This window comes from Balaenoptera musculus, chromosome 2 (assembly GCF_009873245.2).
Source record: "Balaenoptera musculus isolate JJ_BM4_2016_0621 chromosome 2, mBalMus1.pri.v3, whole genome shotgun sequence".
In the NCBI taxonomy this organism is placed as follows: domain Eukaryota; kingdom Metazoa; phylum Chordata; class Mammalia; order Artiodactyla; family Balaenopteridae; genus Balaenoptera; species Balaenoptera musculus.
Genome location: NC_045786.1, coordinates 110,219,076 through 110,244,800, shown reverse-complemented (window position 1 = coordinate 110,244,800; position 25,725 = coordinate 110,219,076). Strand labels below are relative to the sequence as shown.

Genomic DNA, 25,725 nt, shown 5'->3' with positions numbered 1-25,725 from the left:
ATCCTGACTAGTCTTTTCTCCTATCATAGCTTTGTTGACTAAAATTCATATTTTAAGTATGTATATATTAAATATATGTTAAAATATATCAAATATATATATATATATTAAAACATGAGGACTATACGTACCTTTCAATGAGATGATTTTCATGCTTGGAGAGGGTTACATTCTACCTATGCATATTTCTATGTTGTTCTTCATGAAGGTTCAGAAGATCTTCTTCACAGGTTAAAGTTTTGGGGTTGGGATGCAGTGCAGCCGTGTCTTTTGGCGGCTTTGCCTTCGAGGAGAATCCGGGAACTCTAGATTGGGCTGAAGAAGCATCATGTTCTTCTGGCCTTCCAGACTCATCTGGGTTTTCTGAACTCTCCTTTTCACCGCTCAGCCTTGAAGGAGTAGTTAACTCTGAGCTTTCTCCATAGACATTAGAAGCTTGGGGTAAACCATCCACTTCCTTTCCTACATCACCTCTTTTTGGAGGGGGAGGACCCGAAAGAGCCATCATGTCTGCATCATCGACGGGGAGAGAAGTATCACTGAATGTGGAAGGGCCTGCTGCTGCTTGCAGTGGCCCTGGAGCTTCACTGGGAACCGCAGGTTCATTTGGAAGAGCGCTGGAGAAACAGGATGGGTATTCAGCAGGGTCCTCCTCAACACAGGCCTCGAAGAAGCATTCGGTGTCTTCCTTGTCTTCTGAGCCAGAGTCCGTCATGTCCGGTGGCAGTGGAGTGTTGCTCTTCTCTTCTATGTAATTGGTGACCTCCCCGCAATCACTGTCATGAGATGAGAGAGATAAGTATGAATAAAAGTCCCCCTTTCTCAGCTGGATGGGCCGGTGAGAATGTTCCAACACCTTCTCCTTGATTTGAGTTAATGAAGTAGGAGCAGCTGCCTCATTTTCAGGTTGAGATTTACATTTCAGGGCTGTTGAAGCCATGTCAATGATTTCCTTGACAAAGTCGTGTACTGAACAATCTTCGGCATCTTTTTGATGGAAAACATCTGGGTCACAGTTGCAACAGGAAACGTTGTCACTGATAGAAACATTTTCCTCTGTTTCGTTTTGTTCAAGTGCTAGGCAGCAACCAGCAGATTTTTCAGCCATATTTGGTGCATCATCAGATGAAGATTTCAGTACCTCAGAGTCCTGTCTGTTGATAACACTGGTTTCTGAAGGCAGTTCTGGACAAGACTTCTCAGTGGGAGTAGAAGCAGCACTTTGATTTTCAAAATGGTGGTGATTTTGACATTTCTTTGGAAGATGTCTAACCATCTGGGGAACAAATTCCTTTCCAGCAATATTTGAATCATCTGAGCTATCCATAAATGCTTTGCACTTACAATGCTCACTCTCTGAAATCCTTTTCCCAGTTGGACCAAGATTTTCTGATTCCTTTGAAATCTCATTTAGTTTGTCCTTCTGCCTTTCTGGAATACTTTCAATATTGCCATTTTCCATGTCTGCCACATATGGATCTTTATTAACTTTGAAAATATTTTTCTTATTTTCACCCTTTGTCCCTAACTCACAGGTGTGGGGTAAATTCTTACTATTTCCGTTATTTTCAGAGAGATGTTTTATGGAGCCATTTAGAAGGGCCTCTATGTTCAGGGTGTCAGAGGAATTGTTCATCTCACTACTACTTACATCCTTACTGCCCTTTATTTCATCACTGAGATTACACCTTCTCTTATCTCTTGTCAAGGAAAACTTCGGTCTAATCCAGGTCTGCAGCTCATTCTTTATATAGTCCAGCCCTGACATCAAGTTGCACTCTTCATAAATTTCATCATCTGTTGCAATACTGGAGTCGTCATCCTCATCTTTGATGCATAGTTCTTCTTCTGTCAAGGTGAGCGTCGAGCTGGAGAGGAGGTCACTGTCATCTTCATCGTCAGTGCAGGCAGAGGTGCAAGAGACATTCACGATCATGCTGACATTGACATCACTTTCATCGGCCACCGAACGAGGCAGGCGCTTCCTGAATGATGCATTTGATTCCGGGATCTTGTTCTTGTGTAACACAATATCCTCTGAGCAAAGAGAGAGCTCATCACTGCTGCTAAGTTCTGTAAGAGATGCTGGCGAGTCTTCATTGATAGAAGATGCTATGTCCAATGACAGTTGGCCAGGAAAAGACATCTTTTGGGAACAGCTTTGAAGAGTGATATCGGAAACACTTCGCTTTATCTTTTGCTCCGAAGGGCTCTGGATATTCTCCAAACGATTCAGGAGATCTAATGTTCTTTTACTCAGTTCACCAACTGAGCCACTGCTCACGCTTATGTCCCCAGAGCTGTGACAGCTAAAAAGATCTTCATTGCTTTTATAGGATGTCAACCAACTTTCTAAAGAAGTGCTTCGCTGGAGGCTGTCACTGCCATTTTTAAAGATGCCCAATGCAAATAAATCACCCCCTGGAGAAAGAGACTCAATAGAGGAACTATGAGATAAAAGGGAGAGCTGTTTGGCATTCTGCATGCCAGTGAATGTCTTCTCTACATCACCACTTTTATATGAATTGCGATCCATTTCATGAGATGCACTTGCCAAAATCCTTTCATGGGGAGGTGCATCTGGTTGTAACTCTGTAGCCTGATGTTTAGATTTGCAGGATTTTTTATCAAAATAAAAACCATGAAGCAGGGGATCCTCCACATGTGCTTTTTCACTTTGTGACTGTTTCATTATCATTGGTAATTTGAGTTTTGAGCCTTGGAGGTACGAGTAATCATAAAATGTAAACACATCATGTTTTCCTTGTAATTCTTCTCCCAAACAATCAGGGGTATGTTTGGTAACACTGTTTAAATCTCCAACTTTTCCATTTCCACAACCGACTGGTGAAATGGATAACTGAGAGCTATTTGGAAGCTTAATTTGTTCCTCCTCATCTTTAAACTTTTGCTTTAACACTTTATCTGCATCTCCCATTTGTGGGTCCAGACGTTCAGTTTCAGGGTTACTTGGGGACCCATCCACCACATTGTGCAAGCACATTTCAGAGTTGGTAGTGGTTTCAGTGTCTCCTTCACTGACAATTCCACTCTCACTGCCTGAATTTTGACTCAGGTCTCCTCCGTGGCATGGGCAGGGTTTCACCAAATTGGAACCCCCTAGAAGATCTGGCAAAGACTTGGTAGATGAAAATGAAGAGTCTTTACTGAGACTCTTAGTTAAAACACTAGACTGTGTCATGCTCGTGAAGTTCGGATTGTTTTTCAGGAATGGGATGTGGTTGTCTTCATAGAGCTCAACATTGTGGAGGCTGTACACTTGGTAAATGTGTGGACTGGACAGGGCAGTGATACTCGACGCACACTGAGATTCCCCGTGGTCACCTGCCTCTTCCTCATAACCGGGGTCCTCACTACCTGTCTCTTCAAGCTTTAAGGAAGGCAAGACAGGTTGGGATTCTTGATCAAGGTCATTCGATTCTTCATTCAAACTAATTAACTTGTTACTTATGTCAGTTTCATCCCATTCCAGGGCATCCTCATTTGTCCCATTTAGGTCCATCAAGCCAGGATCAATCACATTCAAAGTCTCCTGTGTAGGAGAAGGGGAAAAAAAAGAAGAAGAATTAGGGAACACAAACATGAAAATTTTATCCATTCAAAATCTCTTGGAAGAGTCAGGAAAGAAATTTGCCCCAAGCATGAATTTGAAAGATAGCATAATTATCAGCTCTATTCCTCTCTGGAATAACATCCAAAATTATTGAAAAATGCTTTTCTATCAATAGTAATTTGTCACTGAGGGCAATAGCATAGATTAAAATGTAAGATTATTACAGTCAAATTGTAATATATGGAATTAGCCATTTCCTATTGATTCTTCTATCAATACATTTTTAACCTTGGATTGGGTGAAGATAAAACTGTCAGGTAAATAAAGGTAAAAAGAGTATAGCTTATGACATCTTTTAGGGAATATTCACTCTGATGTTATCTCAGTTCTGGAGTTCATAATGGAGTACTATCTGCAGCCACATATGGTGAACCCCCTCCTGCTTCTATTCCTGGGTTCTCCACTTGAAGCAGCTTCTGCCTGGGAAAAGAGAACAGAGTTGTATCTACCTGTAGAGCCATTCACAGGCCAGAGGCTCTCACGTGTCTATCTTTTCCACTGTCTTCCCTTTCAGGGTTCTTCTTCTTCAGAATCTGGCTCTGTTCCCAATCAGACCCAAGATGAGCAACCTCCGACTAGTTCCTTACCTACATCTTTCTGGACCTTGAGTCTCGGGCCCCAGTGCTGCAGGGCAGCTTCTTAATTACAGTTCTCTCAGTCCCTCTCTTCCCCAGTCCCTCTCTATGACAGAGATTCCACTTTGATCCTTGTTAACTTCTCTCACTATTGCCTCCTTATTTCTAACAGGCACTAACCTCCCCCTCCAGCCCACCTGCAGCCCTACAATAACAACTATCTGAGGACTTCCTGACTCCAAGGATGAAGTAGCCCAGATTCTCTTATGCTGCTCTCTGCCTGCACAGTTGGGACCTTGATCTTTCCTTGGACTTCTTGATTTTAACCCTGCTTGGTGGAGCTTGACACATTCTGGGACATAGAAGCTGAATGGGCTCCTGGACTCTGTATTCCTCCACCATCCTCACTTGCTGGCCAGCTGTCTGGATTCATGCTAGAGCCAAGAGAGGTGATATAAGTACTGCAGGCCCTGACAGGCTCACCTACAAACAGAAACTCAAACAGAACCCTGCGGTTCAGCTTATGCTTATGCGGGGTAGCCAGGTGGATGAACAGGACTCTAGAACGATGCAGAGCGGCTGAAGTGCTGACCTGCTGCTAACCAGCTGCGTGGCCTCGGGCAAGTTGCTTAACCTTTCCAAGCAGCAGTCTCCTCATGTCACTTTTTCAAGGGGGTGAGCACTATCTATCTTTGGAGATAATTCTGAGTACTAAATGGGCTAATGCTTGTGAAGGGCTGAGGAAGCAGTCAGTATAAAGCAGCTATAATTCTCAGTGCATATGGAGAATTGCTCTAGAGTGGCCTTGAGTTAATTCATGAAGGAAGAACTCTTCTCATCATTCCTTTCAATTTGCTCTTAAAATCACAAGGGAGGGCTTCCCTGGTGGCTCAGTGGTTGAGAATCTGCCTGCCAATGCAGGGGACACGGGTTCGAACCCTGGTCTGGGAAGATCCCACATGCTGGGGAGCAACTAAGCCCGTGCGCCACAACTATTGAGCCTGCGCTCTAGAGCCCGCGAGCCACAACTACTGAGCCCGTATGCCACAGCTACTGAAGCCCGCGCGCCTAGAGCCCGTGCTCCGCAACAAGAGAAGCCACCGCAATGAGAAGCCCGCGCACCACAACGAAGGGTAGCCACTGCTCACCACAACTAGAGAAAGCCCGCGCGCAGCAACGAAGACCCAACGCAGCCAAAAATAAATAAATAAAATAAATAAATTTTAAAAAAATTATAAAAACCACAAGGGATTCATGACATGGTAGGTAGAGAGAGGTGTCCCACAGTATTAACAGGTGAGCATATTTGCATTACAGTTCAGAATTATTTTAACAGTCTGGTTGAAAACCAGGCCATGATGCTTTTCTTCCTCAGGAGTGGGAAAAAGGCTTTACCAGCAGCACATTCGCAGAACTTTCCTAAGAAGTCCTCAGTCCTTCCTGAAACTAATATTTGAAGGATACCACACAAACACATTAAGTATAAAATAACCATTAGCACTTTATTATACTGGATATGTAAGAGATTATCTGTATAGCCTACTTAAGTTTAAAAGAGTCCAGATACAAAGTAAACATTAATTAAGGGATATTCTTAAATGTTATAACAGAATCTTCCCTGCCAACGTTACAGCAGCTAATCTAGCCCACTGGCCGTCACCACGCTCGCTTAGGTATGGGGTATGTTCACTGTGATGAATTTTTATTAGAATTTCTGTTTATTCTTTGCTTGCTGATAAAGGAAGTACTAATGACCAGTTAGTACGGCTAATGAATGTTAAAATCTTCAGCTGTAGAAACAATCAATCAGTCTAATCAAATAGTATATTAATTTCAAATACTCTCTTGGAGACACTGTACTCTGAGAATGCTAATAAATAATTGAACTCGTCTTTCAAAGGAGTTCTCTCTGTGACTCTCTGGTTGACTTTAACATTTAGAAGCACAGATTTTCCGTGAGAGTCCCAAACCCGGGGGCTCACACTAGCTGCAGGAACCTTGTCATCTGGATGTGCGCCGGGAGCCTAGCCCAAGTGATGCCTGTAATTCGGACTTGCCTTCCATGACACAGTCATTTTCTGACCAAATGCTGCCTTTATGGCTTTACAAATGCAAGCCTACAGAAGTATAAAACTTGCAGCAGCATCTAAAAGAACAAATCTTTTGCTCAATAAAGTAGTTAGAGTGGAAAATTTCCATAGGAGAAGATTAAACTTTTGTATGTAATATTGTCCTTTACCCTTCTTAATTCTTTCTTCCTATAAATCTCTTAAATTTATTGTAACTTCCAAAAAATTTCTATGTCAACTGCAGGGAATATCTGACAAGATCCATTAGAAAATCATTCAATTTAGACTTTACATTTTACATATTAAAGAAGTGCTACTCACTCTGCCCTCATTCACTTTTTTTCTGTTGTGAATTAAATTCTGTCAATATTTTCAATAAAATCTCCATTTCTTCAAGGCTTAACTTCAAACATAAAACATACCTTGGTGGCAAAAAATAGGAAAAGTTTCCAAGAGGAAGGACATTACAATATTTATATAACAAAAAAGTTGTCTTTGAAAAAAAAAAAAGACATATGTACAGAGTGATGTTAACTGGCTGGAAAATTATTTGGTCAAATGCTCTCTTTGATGATAGCCCAAAATAGCCAATAATCCTCAAGCTAGTTAAGCATTTTTTGTTGTTGTTTTTTCTCTAGAGGAATTGTCTGGTACTTTTAAAAAAGTCACAAGTGTTCCTGTCTTTGATAAAGTGATAAATCAAGTATGGATTTAGAAAAAAAATCTAAGAATATTTGTGAAGCCAAAAGGATGGTGAATAGTACATGAGGTTCCAATAGAGAGTCTGGCTTTCCAGAGATAAATCTGAATTAAATTCATTTCTGCAAAGTCCTTTCATTTACAAACTTGTTTCACTGGTGCAGAATTTTGGCCTAAACCAAGGGCTCTATATAAAGAATTACACACACACACACACACACACACACACACACATACACACACACATCTTTACAGATCTGCTCAAGACCAAGTGGAATTAATTGGTGTTACTTTATTTTTTATTCTTGGAGGCAGGTTATTTATATTAGTGTAATATATACAGAGAAAGTAACTAAAAAGTGGCTGGAGAAATATGATGATGATGATGATGATGAAAGAACCAATATTCCAGTTGCAGCAAGTAATACATATCTAAATTAATTTCCTTCTGTACTTGCATGACTTTGAGTTAGGTATCCCAGGATTGCATTTCTAGTATTTTCATAATATTTTAGGTTAAATGGTAGATTTTTATAAGCAATGAGAAACACATTATCAGCTAAAGAGTGGAGATGAAGGAACCTGACATTCTATAAAACAAAAACCCAACAGAGTTCTGATATAGCTACCTCTGAATTCCTTTAATTTCCTTTAAAAAGTTGCAACTTTTGAAAAACTAAAGTATCTCAAAAAGACTAGGATGAACTGAATGTTCCAGTCAAAATTCTGGTGCTCAGAATGGCCAAAACCATTAGGAGGTCTTGCAATCTGTGTTCCCCTGTTTATTCTAGATCCAGGAATTTATTAAGCAACACCACTTGCAAAGCCCTGGGAGGAAAGATTTATCTTCGGAAAAGTAGAATACAACAAAAACATACAATAAATAAAAATAACAAAAACATAGACAGCATTAACCGTAATTGAATAAAGATAAGCATATTTACCCTAGGGCAAAAAGCAGAACACAGGGAAGCCTGAGGCGGTGATGGAAACAGGGAGAAAATAATATATAGATCAGGGTGGGGGAATCCATTTAAATGAGGGGATATTCCACCCTTCATATACTCACTCTGCTTTTTTGATGCAGTATTTTCCCACCCCTCCAAATGCAAAAACCAAAGTGTCTGATCATTAGATGCATAATTATTTTCCTAAATTAGACTGAGGTAGAAACGTTAAAAACAACATCAACAACCATAAGAAAGAGCTAGTCCTTAATAAATAGAAAGACAGCTTTTATGAGAATTCAGAGTTTGTAGTACTTTGTCGCTTGTTGGGCAGAGAACAGATTCAGAGTTAGCAAGAAAAAATATAGATGAAAAGCAAAATAGGATAAAAAGCAAAAATGTTCACTGTTTATCAACCATTTTGGGATTTGGGGCAAACAGATCTGGGTTTGAATCCTGGATATCCCCCCCTTCACAGGTTAGCGGTATGATCCTGGACGAGTTATTTAACATCTGTGTGCCTCAGTTCCACCATTTATCTATTCAAGATAATCAGAGCACATTTTGTCTATCTTAGAGACGGTTGGGAGCTTTAAATGATAAGACGTCTGTAAAGTCCTATGGGAAGGGCCTGACACACAGTAGTGGTACAAGGACTGCAGGTGTCAGCATATACTGCCTGTGAAGAGAGAGGAGGATAGTGCAGCTGACTGTTAAATAACCTTATCAAGGTTTGCATTAAGACTGGTGGTTTGGGGCTTCCCTGGTGGCGCAGTGGTTGAGAATCTGCCTGCTAATGCAGGGGACATGGGTTCGAGCCCTGGTCTGGGAAGATCCCACATGCCGCGGAGCAACTAGGCCCGTGAGCCACAATTACTGAGCCTACGCGTCTGGAGCCTGTGCTCCACAACAAGAGAGGCCGCGACAGTGAGAGGCACGCGCACCGCGATGAAGAGTGGCCCCCACTTGCCGCAACTAGAGAAAGCCCTCGCACAGAAACGAAGACCCAACGCAGCCAAAAATAAATAAATAAATAAGTTTAAAAAAAAAAAGACTGGTGGTTTGTTGACTAAGCTCTTTAGTGCAACCACATGCATGGAATCCAGTGAAATCAACATCAGTTAGGCCCCTAACTCACTCCCATTGCACTGTAAATGGGGTGTGGGTTTGTCTTTGCATGTCCTCACTGGGCTTATCCCTTAGGAATAGCCAGATGAGAAAAGACGCCTGTCCAGCCCTCAGCAGGGCCCATAGCTCAAGGACTTTCTATTTCCTGAAAATAATCTTTTTTTTTCAAAAGGCAGGTCCATTGTCTGTGAAATTCTATCACAACTGACACATTAGAGCAATCAAATCCTGCTCACTATCTATCAGATTGACAATAATGTTAAAGTAACTTGTCTCAGCTCAGAAAAAGCTTTGAAATTCTATCTCACACTAATGATCAAAAACTGTTCTAGTGAATGCTCTTTTTCAATAACAAAGCTGATCAGAAACTCAAAACAGACAAGTAAAACCCAAAGTCATCTCACAAATCTCACTAAAATGAGTACTGACATGGATGTATTTCCTAGTCTTGGCTACACAGATATTTCTGAATTAGCTGAAAATGAAAAATGCATTAGATGTTGTTTTAAAGTAAGTTTTACAATAGCAAAAATTGCCTTAGTTTTCAACAGGAACCAGGGACGAAAGAGAGTTCAGTGTTGAGAATCAGGGGTTTTCCTCCCAGCTATAAACTTTATGAGGGCAGGGGCTCCTCTGTCCTGTCTCCGCTAGTGCCCTGGCAACTAAAACTGTGCCTGGCAGGGAGCAGGTTCTCAAAAAATTATTTAATGAGCAAAGAAAGACTTGTCTGTGGTCTCATGAATTGTTGAAGAACTCTGGGGAAAGGTCCTGAGGTTTTTTTGCCATGACAAAACCACATGGAGAACTTTTGACTGTATAACTGGTACTACTGCTCAGTTATAAGAGCTAGCAGCCTCAAAAACATTATACTAGGTGAAAGAAGTCAGACACCAAAAGCCATATATTGTATAATTCCATTTATATAAAATAGCCAGACTAGGTAAATCCATAGAGACAGAATCAAAATTGGTGGTTGCCAGAGACTTGTGGGAGGGGAGAATGGGGAGCGATTCCTTAATGGGTGCGGGATTTCCTTTTGGGGTGATGAAAATGTTTTGGAATTAGATAGAGGTGACGGTTATGTAACATTGTGAATGTACTAAATGCCACTGAATTGCTCACTTTAAACGATTAATTTTATGTTATGTTAATTTCACCTAAAAAAAAACCCAAAAAACAAAAAACCCAAAAAAACCCAAGCAAATAGTAGTGCTCAGTCCTACTGAGTTTCTGAACCTGTAACATCATCAAACATAACAGGACACCATCGCTCTGTTGAGGAACTTGCTTACAAAAATATTACAACAGATATTTCTGAACTCATTTACATCACTGTACATATATTATCAATAAAGATAATTTTTTATTACAGGCTTCTTTGTTTGGTCTGAATGCATGCTCATCATTCCCAGAAATGTTGAAGGACAGACCATCCTGTGTATAATACTTCTCTTAGTTCAACTTCACTCATTTAGATGCAAGAGTCTCTTGAGGAGAGAGAAAGAGTGTGACTACCAGAGCCCTTATTTGCTGAACCCTCCGGCAGGGTCAACAGTGACCTTCTGACAGCCCAGTCCAACTGATTCTCCTTCGCCCTTATTTTACTTGATTCCTCCACAGCATTTGACTCCATTTTTCTTGATATTTTCTCCTCCTTTGATTACCTTGATGCTAAGCCTCCTTGTAAAATCCACTCAAGCCGACTGTTAAATGACAGTGTGTCCCACAGTTCTGTCTTGCTTCTTTTCACCCTACAGACTCTCCTACCATAGGTTTAGCCACATGAGGCCTGATTGTCTATTATTTTGAAGGTTGTATAGGCTACATTGAGGAGAAAGGCATTCAGAGAAAGGGCTGGAGGAGGGGGAAACTGCAAGAAGAGGGAAGAGTAAGAAGCAAAGGCAGATGGGACAGAGCCTTGTGGGTACCTTCAAGGGAAGGATGAGCAACCAGCAAAAGAAACACAGGAGGAATATCCAAGTAGGACTGGTATGAAATTCTGAGAACTGAGAGAAGAATCCTTTTAAAGTAGCAGGTGGTTAAGAGTGTTATAGAAGCAGAGAAGAGAAGAAGAATGGGAGGTGAGGGAAAGCCAGTGAATTAGCAAGAAGAAAGTCATTTGTTGCCTTGGAAAGGGCAGGTCCTAGAGGCTGGTGGGTGAGGAAAGGAGCACAGGATGTGCTTGAGAGTAACCTGAAGGAATCCAGGTTCCACAGGAAAGCTGTTGTTGAAATTGGGAGCCTGGTCCTACCAGGTGCTATTCACCACTTTCTTGTCTTCCAGCACCAGTCGTGGAAGGAGAGCACAAGTGGAGAAACCGTGGAGGCCATAGAATGTACAGGAAACTCTTCAATTGTTCTAACATCTCTTCCCTCAACTTCAGACACAGTAACCCATCCTGACTCTGTATCCATTTGAAAACAAAAACACAAAAAATTCCTATTTAATACTTTTAAGTTTGATTTTTTTGTGTGAAGAACAGGTTGCCAAGAAATTTAAGGTTCTATAAACAGGGTGATTGTAAGGCTGTAAGGAGGAATTCCATAGAAGAAAGAAGGAAACACAAATTATAAGCACTTCTTTCTGCCCTTTCTATAACTTCAGTGTCACAGTACTATTTTGACTAAGTGGCAACATGTTTGTGCCAATAAATTAAAGAAATTTAGATACTGTCAAAATGTCTAAATAACTCTTAGATGCAGTAACCTCAGTGTTGGTATATTAAAGCTAGGTGGCAAAAGATGAATGCCTTGCATCAGCTATTTTTTAAACAAATTAATTATTGTATAAATCATTATTCGTTAAGCATCCACTGTAGGAAAAAGTTGTTTTCCCACCCAACTCTGAATGTTTCATTAAAAGTATTATAACTAGAAAAATAATCTACTTCCACTGGAAAATAAATTACTTTATCTTAAATATTGCTTTATGTGCAAACATTGAAATTTTATTGTATTCAGAACAGACTGAATAGGAAAATTGGCTTATTTTTCTATTTTTAGTCACTATTCTGTTTTCCAGAAAATTTTCCCTAGAGTTGCAAGAAAGTATCTACATTTAGGATTATTTAAAAATGAATTTAAAAAAACAACTTGGGAAGAGATTTTTAAATAAAAGGAATTTCTTTATCTGACCTCTTCAGTACTGTGTAGAACTGAAACCAATAAAATGAAGTACAAAAGAAAAATAAGCTCAATAAAGTTGTAAAAAACCCGACCGCAGTAAAATGGTGGCATTTTCTACATTCTGCCACATGGTAAAACTATTTGAATGACAACAGACCCACGTGCCAAGTTGCATAAACGATTTTTTCCCCTAATGATAACATCTGGCCCCATTCTTCTGTCATCATTCTGTTTGGTGTTTGCCTTTTGACTGTCAAAAGTTGACATAACATTTGAGTTTTGTGCCTTGGGATGTAATTTTTGCCTCATCTTTGCCTTAGCGAGAAGTATACTCTTGTTCCTCCCTTTATGATAAGGAGCTCCCATTAATAAAACCTACAATTTTTTAAAACCTACAAAGCATATTTGTAGTAAAGAGGAGGTGAACAGTCTTGTAAACAAGTGAAGTTTTACTGACATAGACTTAGTTTCCCAACTTTCAGACTGAATTTTAAGAACACAGATTTGTGTCATGATTCTGAGGTAGCTTCATGTACAAGGAGAGCTTTGCCAACACGCTGAAGTCTGCCTGCAAAGCCAAATATCAGCTGACAAAGTTCTCTCACGTCCAGGATCAGTGTCCTTTGTGAAGTACATATCATTGGGTTGGCCAAAAAGTTTGTTCGGGTTTTTGGTACTATTTTGCGGAAAAACCCGAACGAACTTTTTGGCCAAACCAGTAGTTGAGAGAATTGTTGTGTCTTTTCACTCTCTAAAGGTCCGCATTAAGAACCAACATTGTGCTATTGCTGTTTTCTTTTTTTAAATTTATTATTTATTTATTTAATTTATTTTTTTGGCTGTGTTGGGTCTTTGTTGCTGTGCGTGGGCTTTCTCTAGTTGCAGCGAGTGGGGGCTACTCTTCGTTGCAGTGCGCGGGCTTCTCATTGTGGTGGCTTCTCCTGTTGTGGAGCACAGGCTCTGAGCAGGCGGGCTTCGGTAGCTGTGGCGTGCGGGCTCAGTAGTTGTGGCTCGCGGGCTCTAGAGTGCAGGCTCAGTAGCTGTGGTACACAGGCTTAGTTGCTCTGCAGCATGTGGGATCTTCCCAGACCAGGGCTCGAACCCATGTTCCCTGCATTGGCAGGCGGATTCTTAACCACTGCGCCACCAGGGAAGTCCCAGCTACTGCTGTTTTTAATGGTTTGCTCCTCTCAGATAAATAGGGGTATGGGATTCGTTTTGTTTGTTTCCATTCAATTCTAATAGTGTGATTACAACTCACCATTCAGAGAAAAAAACCAAGAAAAATGTTGGAATGACCAAAAATGGTACATATCATTTTAATCTCTTTTCCATCTTATTTGTGCCAGTCAACCAAACTTGTTTCTTGCTTTTCTCAGTTTATTATCTGATTGGCCCAATGTTTAACATGATTAACAAGTAAGTCAGTTATGATTTGTTTTCTTAAATGGCTTAACCCTTGTTTATACATCTGACTTGATCTGATTTACATTTTTGTTTTAATAGCCTCCTTTAAAGACAACTGCTTTTAGACTTAAGGAGAACTGAAAAACCTCAGACTTGCTAGAATAGCTCCCTTGAGCTATACTGTTCCTTCCATAAAAATGACTGGAGAATATACAAATTACACTTTAGGCTAGAAAATTCAGGATGAATTTTCCTAGAAGGTAGTAAATGTATTTGAAGTAAGTTTCCAAGAGATTTTATACTTCTGATTCTTAGAGTCCTTAGACATGTTAAAAATGTAGAATCCCTGGGCTTCCCTGGTGGCATAGTGGTTGGGAGTCTGCCTGCCGGTGTGGGGGGACACAGGTTCGAGCCCTGGTCCTGGAGGATCCCACATGCCGCGGAGCAACTAAGCCTGTGCGCCACAACTATTGAGCCTGTGCTCTAGAGCCCATGAGCCACAACTACTGAGCCCGCATGCCACAACTACTGAAGCCCACATGCCTAGAGTCCGTGCTCCACAACAAGAGAAGCCACTACAGTAAGAAGCCTGCGCACTGCAACGAAGAGTAGCACCACTGGCCGCAACTAGAGAAAGCCCGTGCACAGCAATGAAGACACAATGCAGCCAAAAATAAAAATAAATGAGATAAATAAATTTATTAAAAAAAAAAGTAGAATCCCTGGGGGATTTTCTTTTTTGAGATCTCAAGGGAAAAATAGTAATGAGTCTGAGCTCCGATTAGATTTAAAAACTCAGTCTTCATTGGAATAGAAGCTCTGGTCCTGGGTTGTCATGAAGGAGGCTCTTGAGAGTTTTAAATGTTGGGACCTTAATTCAAACTGTAACCCAAATCAACGGTTCCCAAATCAAAGAAATGTAAATTTCATTCTATGGGAGAAAATATTTGCAAATGAAGCAACTGATAAAGGATTAATCTCCACAATATACAAGCAGCTCATGCAGCTCAATATCAAAAAAGCAAACACTCCAATCCAAAAATGGGCAGAAGACCTAAATAGACATTTCTCCAAAGAAGATATACAGATTGCCAACAAACACATGAAAAGATGCTCAACATCACTAATCATTAGAGAAATGCAAATCAAAACTACCATGAGGTATCATCTCACACCGGTCAGAATGGCCATCATCAAAAATTCTACAAACAATAAATGCTGCAGAGGGTGTGGAGAAAAAGGAACCCTCTTGCACTGTTGGTGGTAATGTAAATTGATACACCCACTATGGAGAATAGTATGGAGGTTCCTCAAAAAACTAAAAATAGAACTACCATACCACCCAGCAATCCCACTACTGGGCATATACCCTGAGAAAACCATAATTCAAAAAGAGTCATGTACCACAATGTTCACTGCAGCTCTATTTATAATAGCCAGGACATAGAAGCAACCTAAGTGTCCATCGACAGATGAATGGGTAAAGAAGATGTGGCACATATATACAATGGAATATTACTCAGCCGTAAAAAGAAACGAAATTGAGTTATTTGTAGTGAGGTGGATGGACCTCGAGACTGTCATACAGAGTGAAGTAAGTCAGAAAGAGAAAAACAAATACCGTATGCTAACACATATATATGAATCTAAAAAAACAAAAAAAAATGGTTCTGAAGAACCTAGGGGCAGGACAGGAATAAAGACACAGACATAGAGAATGGACTTGAGGACACGGGGAGGGGGAAGGGTAAGCTGGGACGAAGTGAGAGAGTAGCATTGACATATATACACTACTAAATGTAAAATAGACAGCTAGTGGGAAGCAGCTGCATAGCACAGGGAGATCAGCTCAGTGCTTTGTGTCTACCTAGAGGGGTGGGATAGGGAGGGTGGGAGGGAGACGCAAGAGGATATGGGGATATATGTATACATATAGCTGATTCACTTTGTTATACAGCAGCAACTAACACAACAATGTAAAGCAGTTATACTCCAATAAAGACGTTAAAAAGAAAAATTCATTCTAGAGGAAAAATGATCTCAAAATGTGAATTCACTTTGTAAATTAAAAAAAAAAAAAAGAATATTAGAGGCTTAGGGTCACCTGAATCCCTTAAGATCCTTTTTCAATGTAACAAATAACCAAAAATAATTTCAAACCCCGAACTCTTCAGATATGGGCCCTTGAGCTGGCAACTAAGAGAATATACTGAGTTTATAGTCCAGAGAGGCAAGATACTGATGGCCAGTGGAGCTAATTACCTGGGCCAGACCTGCTCAATTTACTACTCCAAGCACGTGACCATGGTAGCATTTGTGACATCTCTGATTTCCTTGCAGTCAGTGCAGACTGAGGCATACTTTGACTACAGAAAGCTTGGCTACTTTTTTTTTTCCTTAATAAATGGCAAGTAATCAGGAAAATATAAAGCCAGGTGACCTCCACCGCCTACCAAATCAACAATGTTTTTCAAAGGCCTACTCCATGCAAGACATTCTCCTGGCAGATATCATTGCTGGTATTAGGAAGAATGGGGAACACTTAGATAAACAGGGATCCCTTATGTTTATCTACGGATAGGTTCTATACTAAGGTAACAAAGAGTTTGTTTTTTTTCTCCAAAATTAAAGTCCCCCCTCCCACAAAATTAACCATTTTCCCTCATTATTCAGTAAAACCACTAGATGAGCTCTGACTCCATAAACTTTAGGAACTCGTTTATTATGTTGTCTGATCAGGCCTTGCATTTATTTACACAGTGTACCCATAAAACCCAGCTTTCATTAGTGCTGGGGAGGCACAGCCCTGCTTCCTTTGCTGGGGAAGGTGAAGCTGGAGAAGATAATTAACCATGAAACAATAAGGAGGCTTGCTGGGTAAGCAGTAGTGTGAAAACAGTTACTCCTCACAAAAGAGGGGAAATTAGCTTGCTGGATAAAAAAGGAAGTGTCAGATTGAAGACTGAAAGGCCTGCCAACAGAAGTAGATAGCTCTATGCATCATTAATGAAATTTTTTAACACTTAAACGCCACAGCTGTCCACATTTAAATGCATGTAAATGCCATGTGTTTCCAGAGATTAATATGCATGTTAAAATATTTCTTTCCCCTTAAACTTCTAGATGTTGTCTCTATTTCATTTCACCTACTTCCTTTCCAAGAATAAAAATACACTAGCTTTCTCAGCATTGTGTCCTCATTTCCAAAGCCCACGTACACCAGGCGTCCTGGAGATGGGCAGCGTGCTCATTATATTTTAACAAACACATTATTTTATATTCATAATACCGATATTTTAGTAAACAGAAAGTTTGTTTTGATTTTGCTGCTTCACAGAGTGAAGACTTATGATGTGCGTTTCCTTTCAAAACTTCCTCCTGGAACATTAGTGCTCCCTGAAGCAGCCCCATTTTGGCAGAAATTCAGTTCTGTGCAGTGCCAAAAGAAATAGAATAAACAAACACTGCTCCATGCAGCTGGCGAGATAATTTACATATTACTGCACACCAAACATGAAGACCTGAATATGGATTAGAGCTACGGTGATGACACAAATGTCATATAGATAAAGAGAAACAAAATCCAACACATTGTTGTTTATTTTACCACTGCTACTGTGTGAGTGTCACTCAGAAAGGAGAAAAAAAAAAAAAAAAGGGAGAATTGCTTTTTGAAAATTGGACTCCCTTCCTTATTTGAAGTGGGTTCTTTCAGACTGTAAAACAAGAAAAGAGCAGGAGGGCGTGGGTTATTTTGGATCCCCTAATATTCTGTCCTTTTGTTTTGTAACAAACCCATTTTAATGTGCATCAGTTTGGATGAGGTGGGTTAGTGATCTCACAAGAACAACCGTTAATATACAAAGACACCTGAATTCCTCTCTAGCCTTTTCTCCACCCTTGACAATTTCAGTTGAGCACTGCTCTTTAACTGACAGCTTAAGTTCCATGAATGGAATCCTTGGTTAGAGAGGTCCAGCAGGCCATTTGGGCCCATTAAAGCTCCATCAGGAAACAACATCCGGTGGACAGGACTTGCCTAGAGTTCTCAGCTAACTTGTCTTTATTCTTGAATGTCAGTTGACCCTTCTCGTCCATATCTAGATGTATAGGTGTCCTAAGGAAGAAGGGACGTCTCTCTGGATGTTTATTGCTGTAAGTCTTTTTCTAGTCCTTGGGGATGACAAGAGCTATAAAAAGAGCTAAGGAAGTAATATAACAAATGATGATGGTGATATGGTGAGGAATAAAGAGAATGTAAAATATTTGAGCTTCCACCAGCTAAAGAATTCTTTATCCTGCATTGGACAGGGTTGACTTTTCTTTTCCTGCAAAAACTGCTCTTGAAATGGGATTATTTTAGGAGCGTCTAGCTCTTTAATCTTTAGAAGTAATTGTCACTATCCCTACTCTTGCTTAAGTGTAAAAACAAAGGGAGAAATCAGGGCCATGTGAGAGAATCTAGTTAGATATCATTAGAGTTTAACAGTCAAGGAATGTGTTTTAACGCTCAAGAAACAAACCATTTCAGAACAGTCAAGGGAGCTGGAGTTATTTTACCAGGTGAGGAAAAGGCTATATTGGGACTTATTTTCTATAGCATTTCAGAAGTTACTATGACTAGAACAATGAAAAAGTTCTCTATTTCCAGAACTCCAAACTCAAGAAATGGAATTACATTGCAACAGGAAAAAGTAGTTAAGATATAACAAAAGGATTTTTTATTAAAAGGGCAACAGAACATTCTCATAGACCCCCATGACAGTTTGCGAAAAATCTATCCCTAGACTTTTTTAAAAACAGAAGAAACAACAACATGTTCAGGATAATCCTACATACCACTTTCAAACCAAGGTTCCTAAAATAAATCCTTTCATTCCATTACTCCTCTCACTAAAACAAAACAAAACAAATAAACAAACAAACAACTTTCAATGGTCATTTTCTCTTCAAATTATTCTGACCTTTTTTTTTTTTTTTTTTGGCTGCTCCATGTGGCATGCGGGATCTTAATTCCCCAACCAGGGATCGAACCCGTGCCCCCTGCATTGGAAACGCAGTCTTAACCACTGCACTGCCAGGGAAGTCCCCTGACTGACTTCTAAGGCATTCCTTAATCTGGTCATATAAAAATGACTGAAATTTAATTTAATGTTCCTCCAAAGCTGACCTTCACTACAGTAACAGCCTCAAGAATATTCGCTGCTCACGTATGTTACCATGCCTATGTTCATAGTAGGTATTCAATAAATATTTTTTGATTGAAGAAAGAATGTGGTTTCTATTGCCCTCACCAAATTTCTCAAAATTCAGTCTGAAACTCCTCTATAAAGATTCCTCTGAATACTTAGCCCTCAGTGATTTCCCTCTCATTTCATTCTTACACTAGTAATAGAACCACACAATTTATATTAACATTTGTTTATTTGTTCAACAAATGTTCATTAAATACTTACTACATAGTACTGCCCAAGCACTGAGCAGATATAAAAGTGAACTGAGCACAAACTCACCTCTCAAGTATCTTGCAGCTTTGCATTTAGTTTTCTAATTGGTACTGTCATTTTTAGCCCAAACACAGCTTGGAATAATTATTGTCTCATCTATGTCAATATTATCTTACTATATCACTCCATATAGCTTGCAAACTCCTTGAGACTGAAGGTCATGTCCTGAGCTACTTCTGTATAGACAAATCTCAGAACTCTGCTGAGCACAGAGCAGGTACTCAAGGGGCACTTGATGATTATCTGCCAATAGGTTCAGTTCGTTCCAATACCATGACCCAATGGAATCAGACAACAAACCATCTTGGCAAATAGGTTAAAAATTCAGAATCCAAAACTTGCATAATCAGGAGAGATACACTGATGGTATTATGGCTTGGGAAAATATTTAATCTATATTAAAACAGCTTTAGTTACTCTGACTTTAGGCCTATGGGTCTGCCTTATACTATTTTGCACTACTACACTCCTCTATGCAAAAATTAGCTTTTTCAACATTGGCATTTCAATTTTAACCCCCTGGATAACTAAACATAGAGTCTTTTCTTTGATATTCAGCAAACTTAGTCATTTATATGTTAAAAAAATCATAAGCATAATTCAAGTGAAACAACAGACCTAAAATATTAGCCCTGTATAAAAAAGAAAATTAGAGTAAATCTGATCTTTCTATAGTGGGATAAAAAAATTATTTGACCCCAGTGGCATTTCCACTTAGATGTTTTCCCTTCAATCAAAATTTAAATGTGACTATTGCTTCATGATCAGCGGGTTGGTATTGAGGCTTAATACCTATTATTTCTAGACCTGTGCTTCCCAATCTTTTTCAAGATATGACATATAGAAAATGCTAATATAGACTTACATGCTGGGAAGGAAGGAGAGGTTGCTCACTGCAAAAGGCAAATAAATGGCTTGGACTCCTCCCAGGCCCCACCTGCCCTCCTCCCCACACCAGGAGGGATAAGGATTTCAATATTTTAATTCATATCTAACTGATTCAGCATACATGGAAGGGCAGTTATACATGAGATAAATATAATTAGAGGTTTTTCTGGTTAAGAAAGCCATAAACATATGAGAAGGCAGAGAGGTAGGTAAACGAAGACTGAATTAATGGCTGACTAGTATAGAAAGAAAAAAAATTAGCATACTAAAGCAAGTTATTATGAACTTTTTCAACAACTTCATTCATTCATCCAATAAATATGTATTCAGCAAATTTAGTCAACACATATTTACTGAATGCTCAGTACTGAATAAGACAGACAAGATTTAGTTTTCAGACCTAGTGAGTGAGATCACAATCTGTGCTAAAATAGAAGAGGTGGTCTTGATCTACTCTAGGAGGTCAAGAAAAAGTTGCCTGAGGAAGTGGTTCTTGAGCTGTTTTCTGAAGGATAATACAAACTTTCTGGGAGGGAACTCCTGGTATGGGTGAGTGGTGAAGGCGGAAGGAACAAGGCACTTAGGCAGGGGGGAGCATGCTGCATTTGAGGGCCTGATGGCAGAAAGTGGGTCTGGTCTGCAGGGAGAGGATATATGACTGTTCTGGAGAAGCAGGCAAGGTGGCATCAGATTAGCATTTTTAAAAGATTACACAGGTTACAGTGTAGAGAACGAACTGGAAAGGGGGCAAAAGTTGGTATGCGGAAAGCAGTGGTTGAGGCTACTGCAGTGATACGGGTAGAATAAGAAAGATAACAACTAACACTTATTGAACACTTTCTCTGTGCCAGGTAATAGTATCCTAAACACTTTATGAGAGAGGCTAGTAGCTTGGACTAAGGTGGTATACAGTTAGGGAAAACTGGATGGACCTTAGAGCCATTTAGAAAGAAAGACCAATAAGCCATGAAAAAATTTCTGAAAAATCATGATTTTTTAATGGTTTTAAATATTCCATCAATTTACTAAAATGTTTACTTAAAATATATATTATTCAAAATCCCTATTGTTTCCAATTATGTTTGGTTTTGTAAATAAAACATGATAGGCATATTCTGATAAAGAGCTCAGATTATCTTCTGAAAGCAAATTCGAGAAGGATAAAAACTAGGCCAAAGGGCATGAACACTTTTTAGGTTATTGATAAATAGCTAAAGATTATGCCAGTTGGCAACCCATTCTCACCTCTCTACCAGTGGAATTTGTCATAAATTTTCCCTCTTTCTGACGGGTGAAAAAATAACAACTGACAAACTGTGTTACTTTGCATGTCTTTCATTACTACTTAGATTGGTTATCTATTCAATGGTTTAGTAACCATCTGTATTTATTACTTTGTGAATCACTTAATCATGTCCTTTGCCCACCTTTTTTCTTTTTTGATATTTAAAACTAACTGGATGGACAATTATTGGGGCAAAGGTTTATGTAGTGTGAAAGGACTTCAATCTAAAATGGAACTGGAGGATATAAAATGGAAAATCTCATGCACACTCCTTCAGAAGAACAGAACTTAATAACTGAGAGACTAATTTCCCTGTAAATGCCCAATTTCCAGAGGATTGAAACTTACCTCCTGATCAATGAATATCCACCAAGAATATCTCCCCGTTCTCAAGCCAATGGACTTACTGCTTGGACTCTGGCTCCCTGCACATAAATAGAGCCTGCCCCAAACCCTCAATGGACCTGCCTGTAGCTTGCTACAGCATGCCTTTCCTGAATTGCAATTTCTCTGCTATTCACAAATAAACTCAATTTCTAGTAATTCAAGCTTGCCTCAGTTTACCTCCTTATTTAGGTTGGTAGTAGTCAGAGTGGGACCAGCCTATGTAGTCTTGGAAGATTATGAACTTTGACTTACAAGCAAAATGGAGCTACAATATATCCTTGTTCAGTGGAATAACATCATTACAACAGCATTTCAGTCACTGAAGCCCGACAGTGGTATGTTGTGTAGAATGGAGGGGCTACTTGGAAATAAGCACACCAGCAAGGAGTCTACTCTAGCTGCTAGGCTGTGGCAATAGGAGTAGATTAGCATTAGGGCAGCAAGAACAGAAAAAGGAGAGTGTGTCCTTTCATCAATTTTGTCACACAAAAATTACTAAGGTAAATGGGAGTTTACATTCCAGCTCAAACCCACTTCCACCATTAACAGTTCTGTTTCTTCAGATTCTCAATTGAAAAGGTCTTCACTCCTTTGGGAGTCATTCTCATTGCCCTTGGGCCCTCTCTGCTTGCAGCCCCTCTGCTTCAATCTGACTTTCAACCTCTTGCCCAGGCCCTTCTGGATTGATGCTTTCTAAGAACTGGATTCTTAGCCCTGCTTGACCCTGATCCTGTATCTTAGATTTCTCCTGGATTTACATCCTGCAGCCTTGGATCAGGCTTTAAAGTCCTAGCTTGGACTAGAACCCTTCATTTCCACCAGTGCTGAGGATTTCTATTTTAGCTCCTACAGGTAAAGAGCTTTGGAAGTTGTCACTCCTGTCTTCAAAAGAAGGAAAAGCTAAGCAAACTGAAACTCAATGACTTTTCTTGGACCCATTAGAGAACTGAGGTTGCAGGGCGAACTGTTACCCTGAAATCTGTAGACACAGGTGAATCCAGAGAATCACAGATAAGATCTGATCATCTGGAGCTGAAGTCACTGGAGCCATAAATTGGTAGCAACTATTAAATAGTAATTTCAGTGACTTGCTGAAGGCTGCATGTGGTCAGCTTGAGAGTGAAAAACTCCTAGGGACCATAGTCTTGGGGGGGGTGTGGGACACATTTGCATGCATTTTACCTCCAGCAGGAAGCTAAGAAACATTTAAGAAGGTCACAGCCCAAGGATATAGACCCACTAAAACTGAGAGATAATCTTAAAATTATAGAACACTTTTCCTCTCCCAATCATTATCACTATACAAGGGTTCCAGTACAATAATAGCAGATCAGAGCTAAAAGAGAAGACAAAGTGGAATCATATAAAATGCTCCATTAAAATCAAAGAAAGCAGAAAAAGAAGAGGGAAAAGAAACAAAAAACAAAGATAATGAATAGAAAATAATTACAAACATGACAGATATAGGAGGAACCAAGATGGTGGAGTAGAAGGACATGCTCTCACTCCTTCTTGTGAGAACACAAGAATCACAACTAGCCGCTGGACAATCATCGACAGGAAGACATTGGAACTCACCAAAAAAGATACCCCACATCCAAAGACAAAGGAGAAGCCACAATGAGATGGTAGGAGGGGCGCAATCACAGTAAAATCAAATCCCATAACTGCTGGGTGGGTGACTCACAGACTGGCGAACACTTATACCACAGAAGTCCACCTACTGGAGTGAAGGTTCTGAGCCCCACGTCAGGATTCCCAACCTGGGGGTCCGGCAACGGGAGGAGGAATTCCTAGAGAATCAGACTTTGAAGGCTAGTGGGATTTGATGGCAGGACTTCGACAGGACTGGGGGAAACAGAGACTCCACTCTTGGAGGGCACACACAAAGTAGTGTGTGCATCGGGACCCAGAGGAAGGAGCAGTGACCCCAGGGGAGACTGAACCAGACCTACCTGCTAGTGTTGGAGGGTCTCCTGCAGAGGCGGGGGGTGGCTGTGGCTCACTGTGGGGACAAGGACACTGGCAGCAGAAGTTCTGGGAAGTACTCCTTGGTGTGAGCTCTCCCAGAGTCTGTCATTAGCCCCACCAAAGAGCCCAGGTAGGCTCCAGTGTTGGGTTGCCTCAGGTCAAACAACCAACAGGGAGGGAACTCAGCCCCACTCATCAGCAGTCAAGCGGATTAAAGTTTTACTGAGCTCTGCCCACCAGAGCAACAGTCAGCTCTACCCACCACCAGTCCCTCCCATAAGGAAACTTACACAAGCCTCTTAGATAGCCTCATCCACCAGAGGGCAGACAGCAGAAGCAAGAAGAACTACAATCCTGCAGCCTGTGGAACAAAAACCACATTCACAGAAAGATAGACAAGATAAAAATGCAGAGGGCTATGTACCAGATGAAGGAACAAGATAAAACCCCAGAAAAACAACTAAATGAAGTGGAGATAGGAAACCTTCCAAAAAAAGAATTCAGAATAATGATAGTGAAGATGATCCAGGACCTCGGAAAAAAAACGTAGGCAAAGATCGAGAAGATGCAAGAAATGTTTAACAAAGACCTAGAAGAATTAAAGAACAAACAAACAGAGATGAACAATACAATAACTGAAATGAAAACTACACTAGAAGGAATCAGTAGCAGAATAACTGAGGCAGAAGAACAGATAAGTGACCTGGAAGACAGAATGGTGGAATTCACTGCTGTAGAACAGAATAAAGAAAAAAGAATGAAAAGAAATGAAGACAGCCTAAGAGACTTCTGGGACAACATTAAACACAACAACATTCACATTATAGGGGTCCCAGAAGGAGAAGAGAGAGAGAAAGGACCAGAGAAAATATTTGAAGAGATTATAGTAGAAAACTTCCCTAACATGGGAAAGGAAATAGCCACCCAAGTCCAGGAAGCGCAGAGAGTACTATACAGGATAAACCCAAGGAGAAACACGCCAAGACACATAGTAATCAAACTGGCAAAAATTAAAGACAAAGAAAAATTATTGAAAGCAGCAAGGGAAAAACAACAAATAACATACAAGGGAACTCCCATAAGGTTAACAGCTGATTTCTCAGCAGAAACTCTACAAGCCAGAAGGGAGTGGCATGATATATTTAAAGTGATGAAAGGGAAGAACCTACAACCAAGATTACTCTGCCCGGCAAGGATTTCATTCAAATTTGACGGAGAAATCAAAAGCTTTACAGACAAGCAAAAGCTAAAAGAATTCAGCACCACCAAACCAGCTCTACAACAAATGCTAAAGGAACTTCTCTAAGTGGGAAACACAAGAGAAGAAAAGGACCTACAAAAACAAACCCAAAACAATTAAGAAAATGGTCATAGCAACATACATATCGATAATTACCATAAATGTGAATGGATTAAATGCTCCAACCAAAAGACACAGGCTTGCTGAATGGATACAAAAACAGGACCCATATATATGCTGTCTACAAGAGACCCACTTCAGACCTAGGGACACATACAGACTGAAAGTGAGGGGATGGAAAAAGATATTCCATGCAAATGGAAATCAAAAGAAAGCTGGAGTAGCTATACTCATATCAGATAAAATAGACTTTAAAATAAAGAATGTTACAAGAGACAAGGAAGGACACTACATAATGATCGAGGGATCGATCCAAGAAGTAGATATAACAATTATAAATATATATGCAACCAACATAGGAGCACCTCAATACATAAGACAACTGCTAACAGCTATAAGAGAGGAAATTGACAGTAACACAATAATAGTGGGGGAATTTAACACCTCACACCAATGGACAGATCATCCAACATGAAAATAAATAAGGAAACAGAAGCTTTAAATGACACAATAGACCAGATAGAATTAATTGATATTTATAAGACATTCCAACCAAAGACAGCAGATTACACTTTCCTCTCAAGTGCACATGGAACAGTCACCAGGATAGATCACATCTTGGGTCACAAATCAAGCCTCAGTAAATTTAAGAAAATTGAAATCGTATCAAGCATCTTTTCTGACCACAACACTATGAGATTAGAAATGAATTACAGGGAAAAAAACGTAAAAAAACAGAAACA

At 39.9% G+C, this 25,725-nt stretch overlaps 1 protein-coding gene across 6 annotated transcripts in view; it reads right to left on the bottom strand.

Moving 5' to 3' along the window:
- AKAP6 (A-kinase anchoring protein 6) overlaps nucleotides 1-25,725 on the bottom strand; it is a 584,194-nt gene that overhangs the window by 6,451 nt on the left and 552,018 nt on the right. For all 6 annotated transcript variants that reach the window (XM_036842081.1, XM_036842086.1, XM_036842084.1 and 3 more), the window contains one exon: nucleotides 132-3,553. In XM_036842081.1, coding sequence (XP_036697976.1) covers nucleotides 173-3,553 — 3,381 coding nt within the window. In that variant the 3' untranslated portion in view covers nucleotides 132-172. The remainder of the gene's footprint in view (nucleotides 1-131; nucleotides 3,554-25,725) is intronic.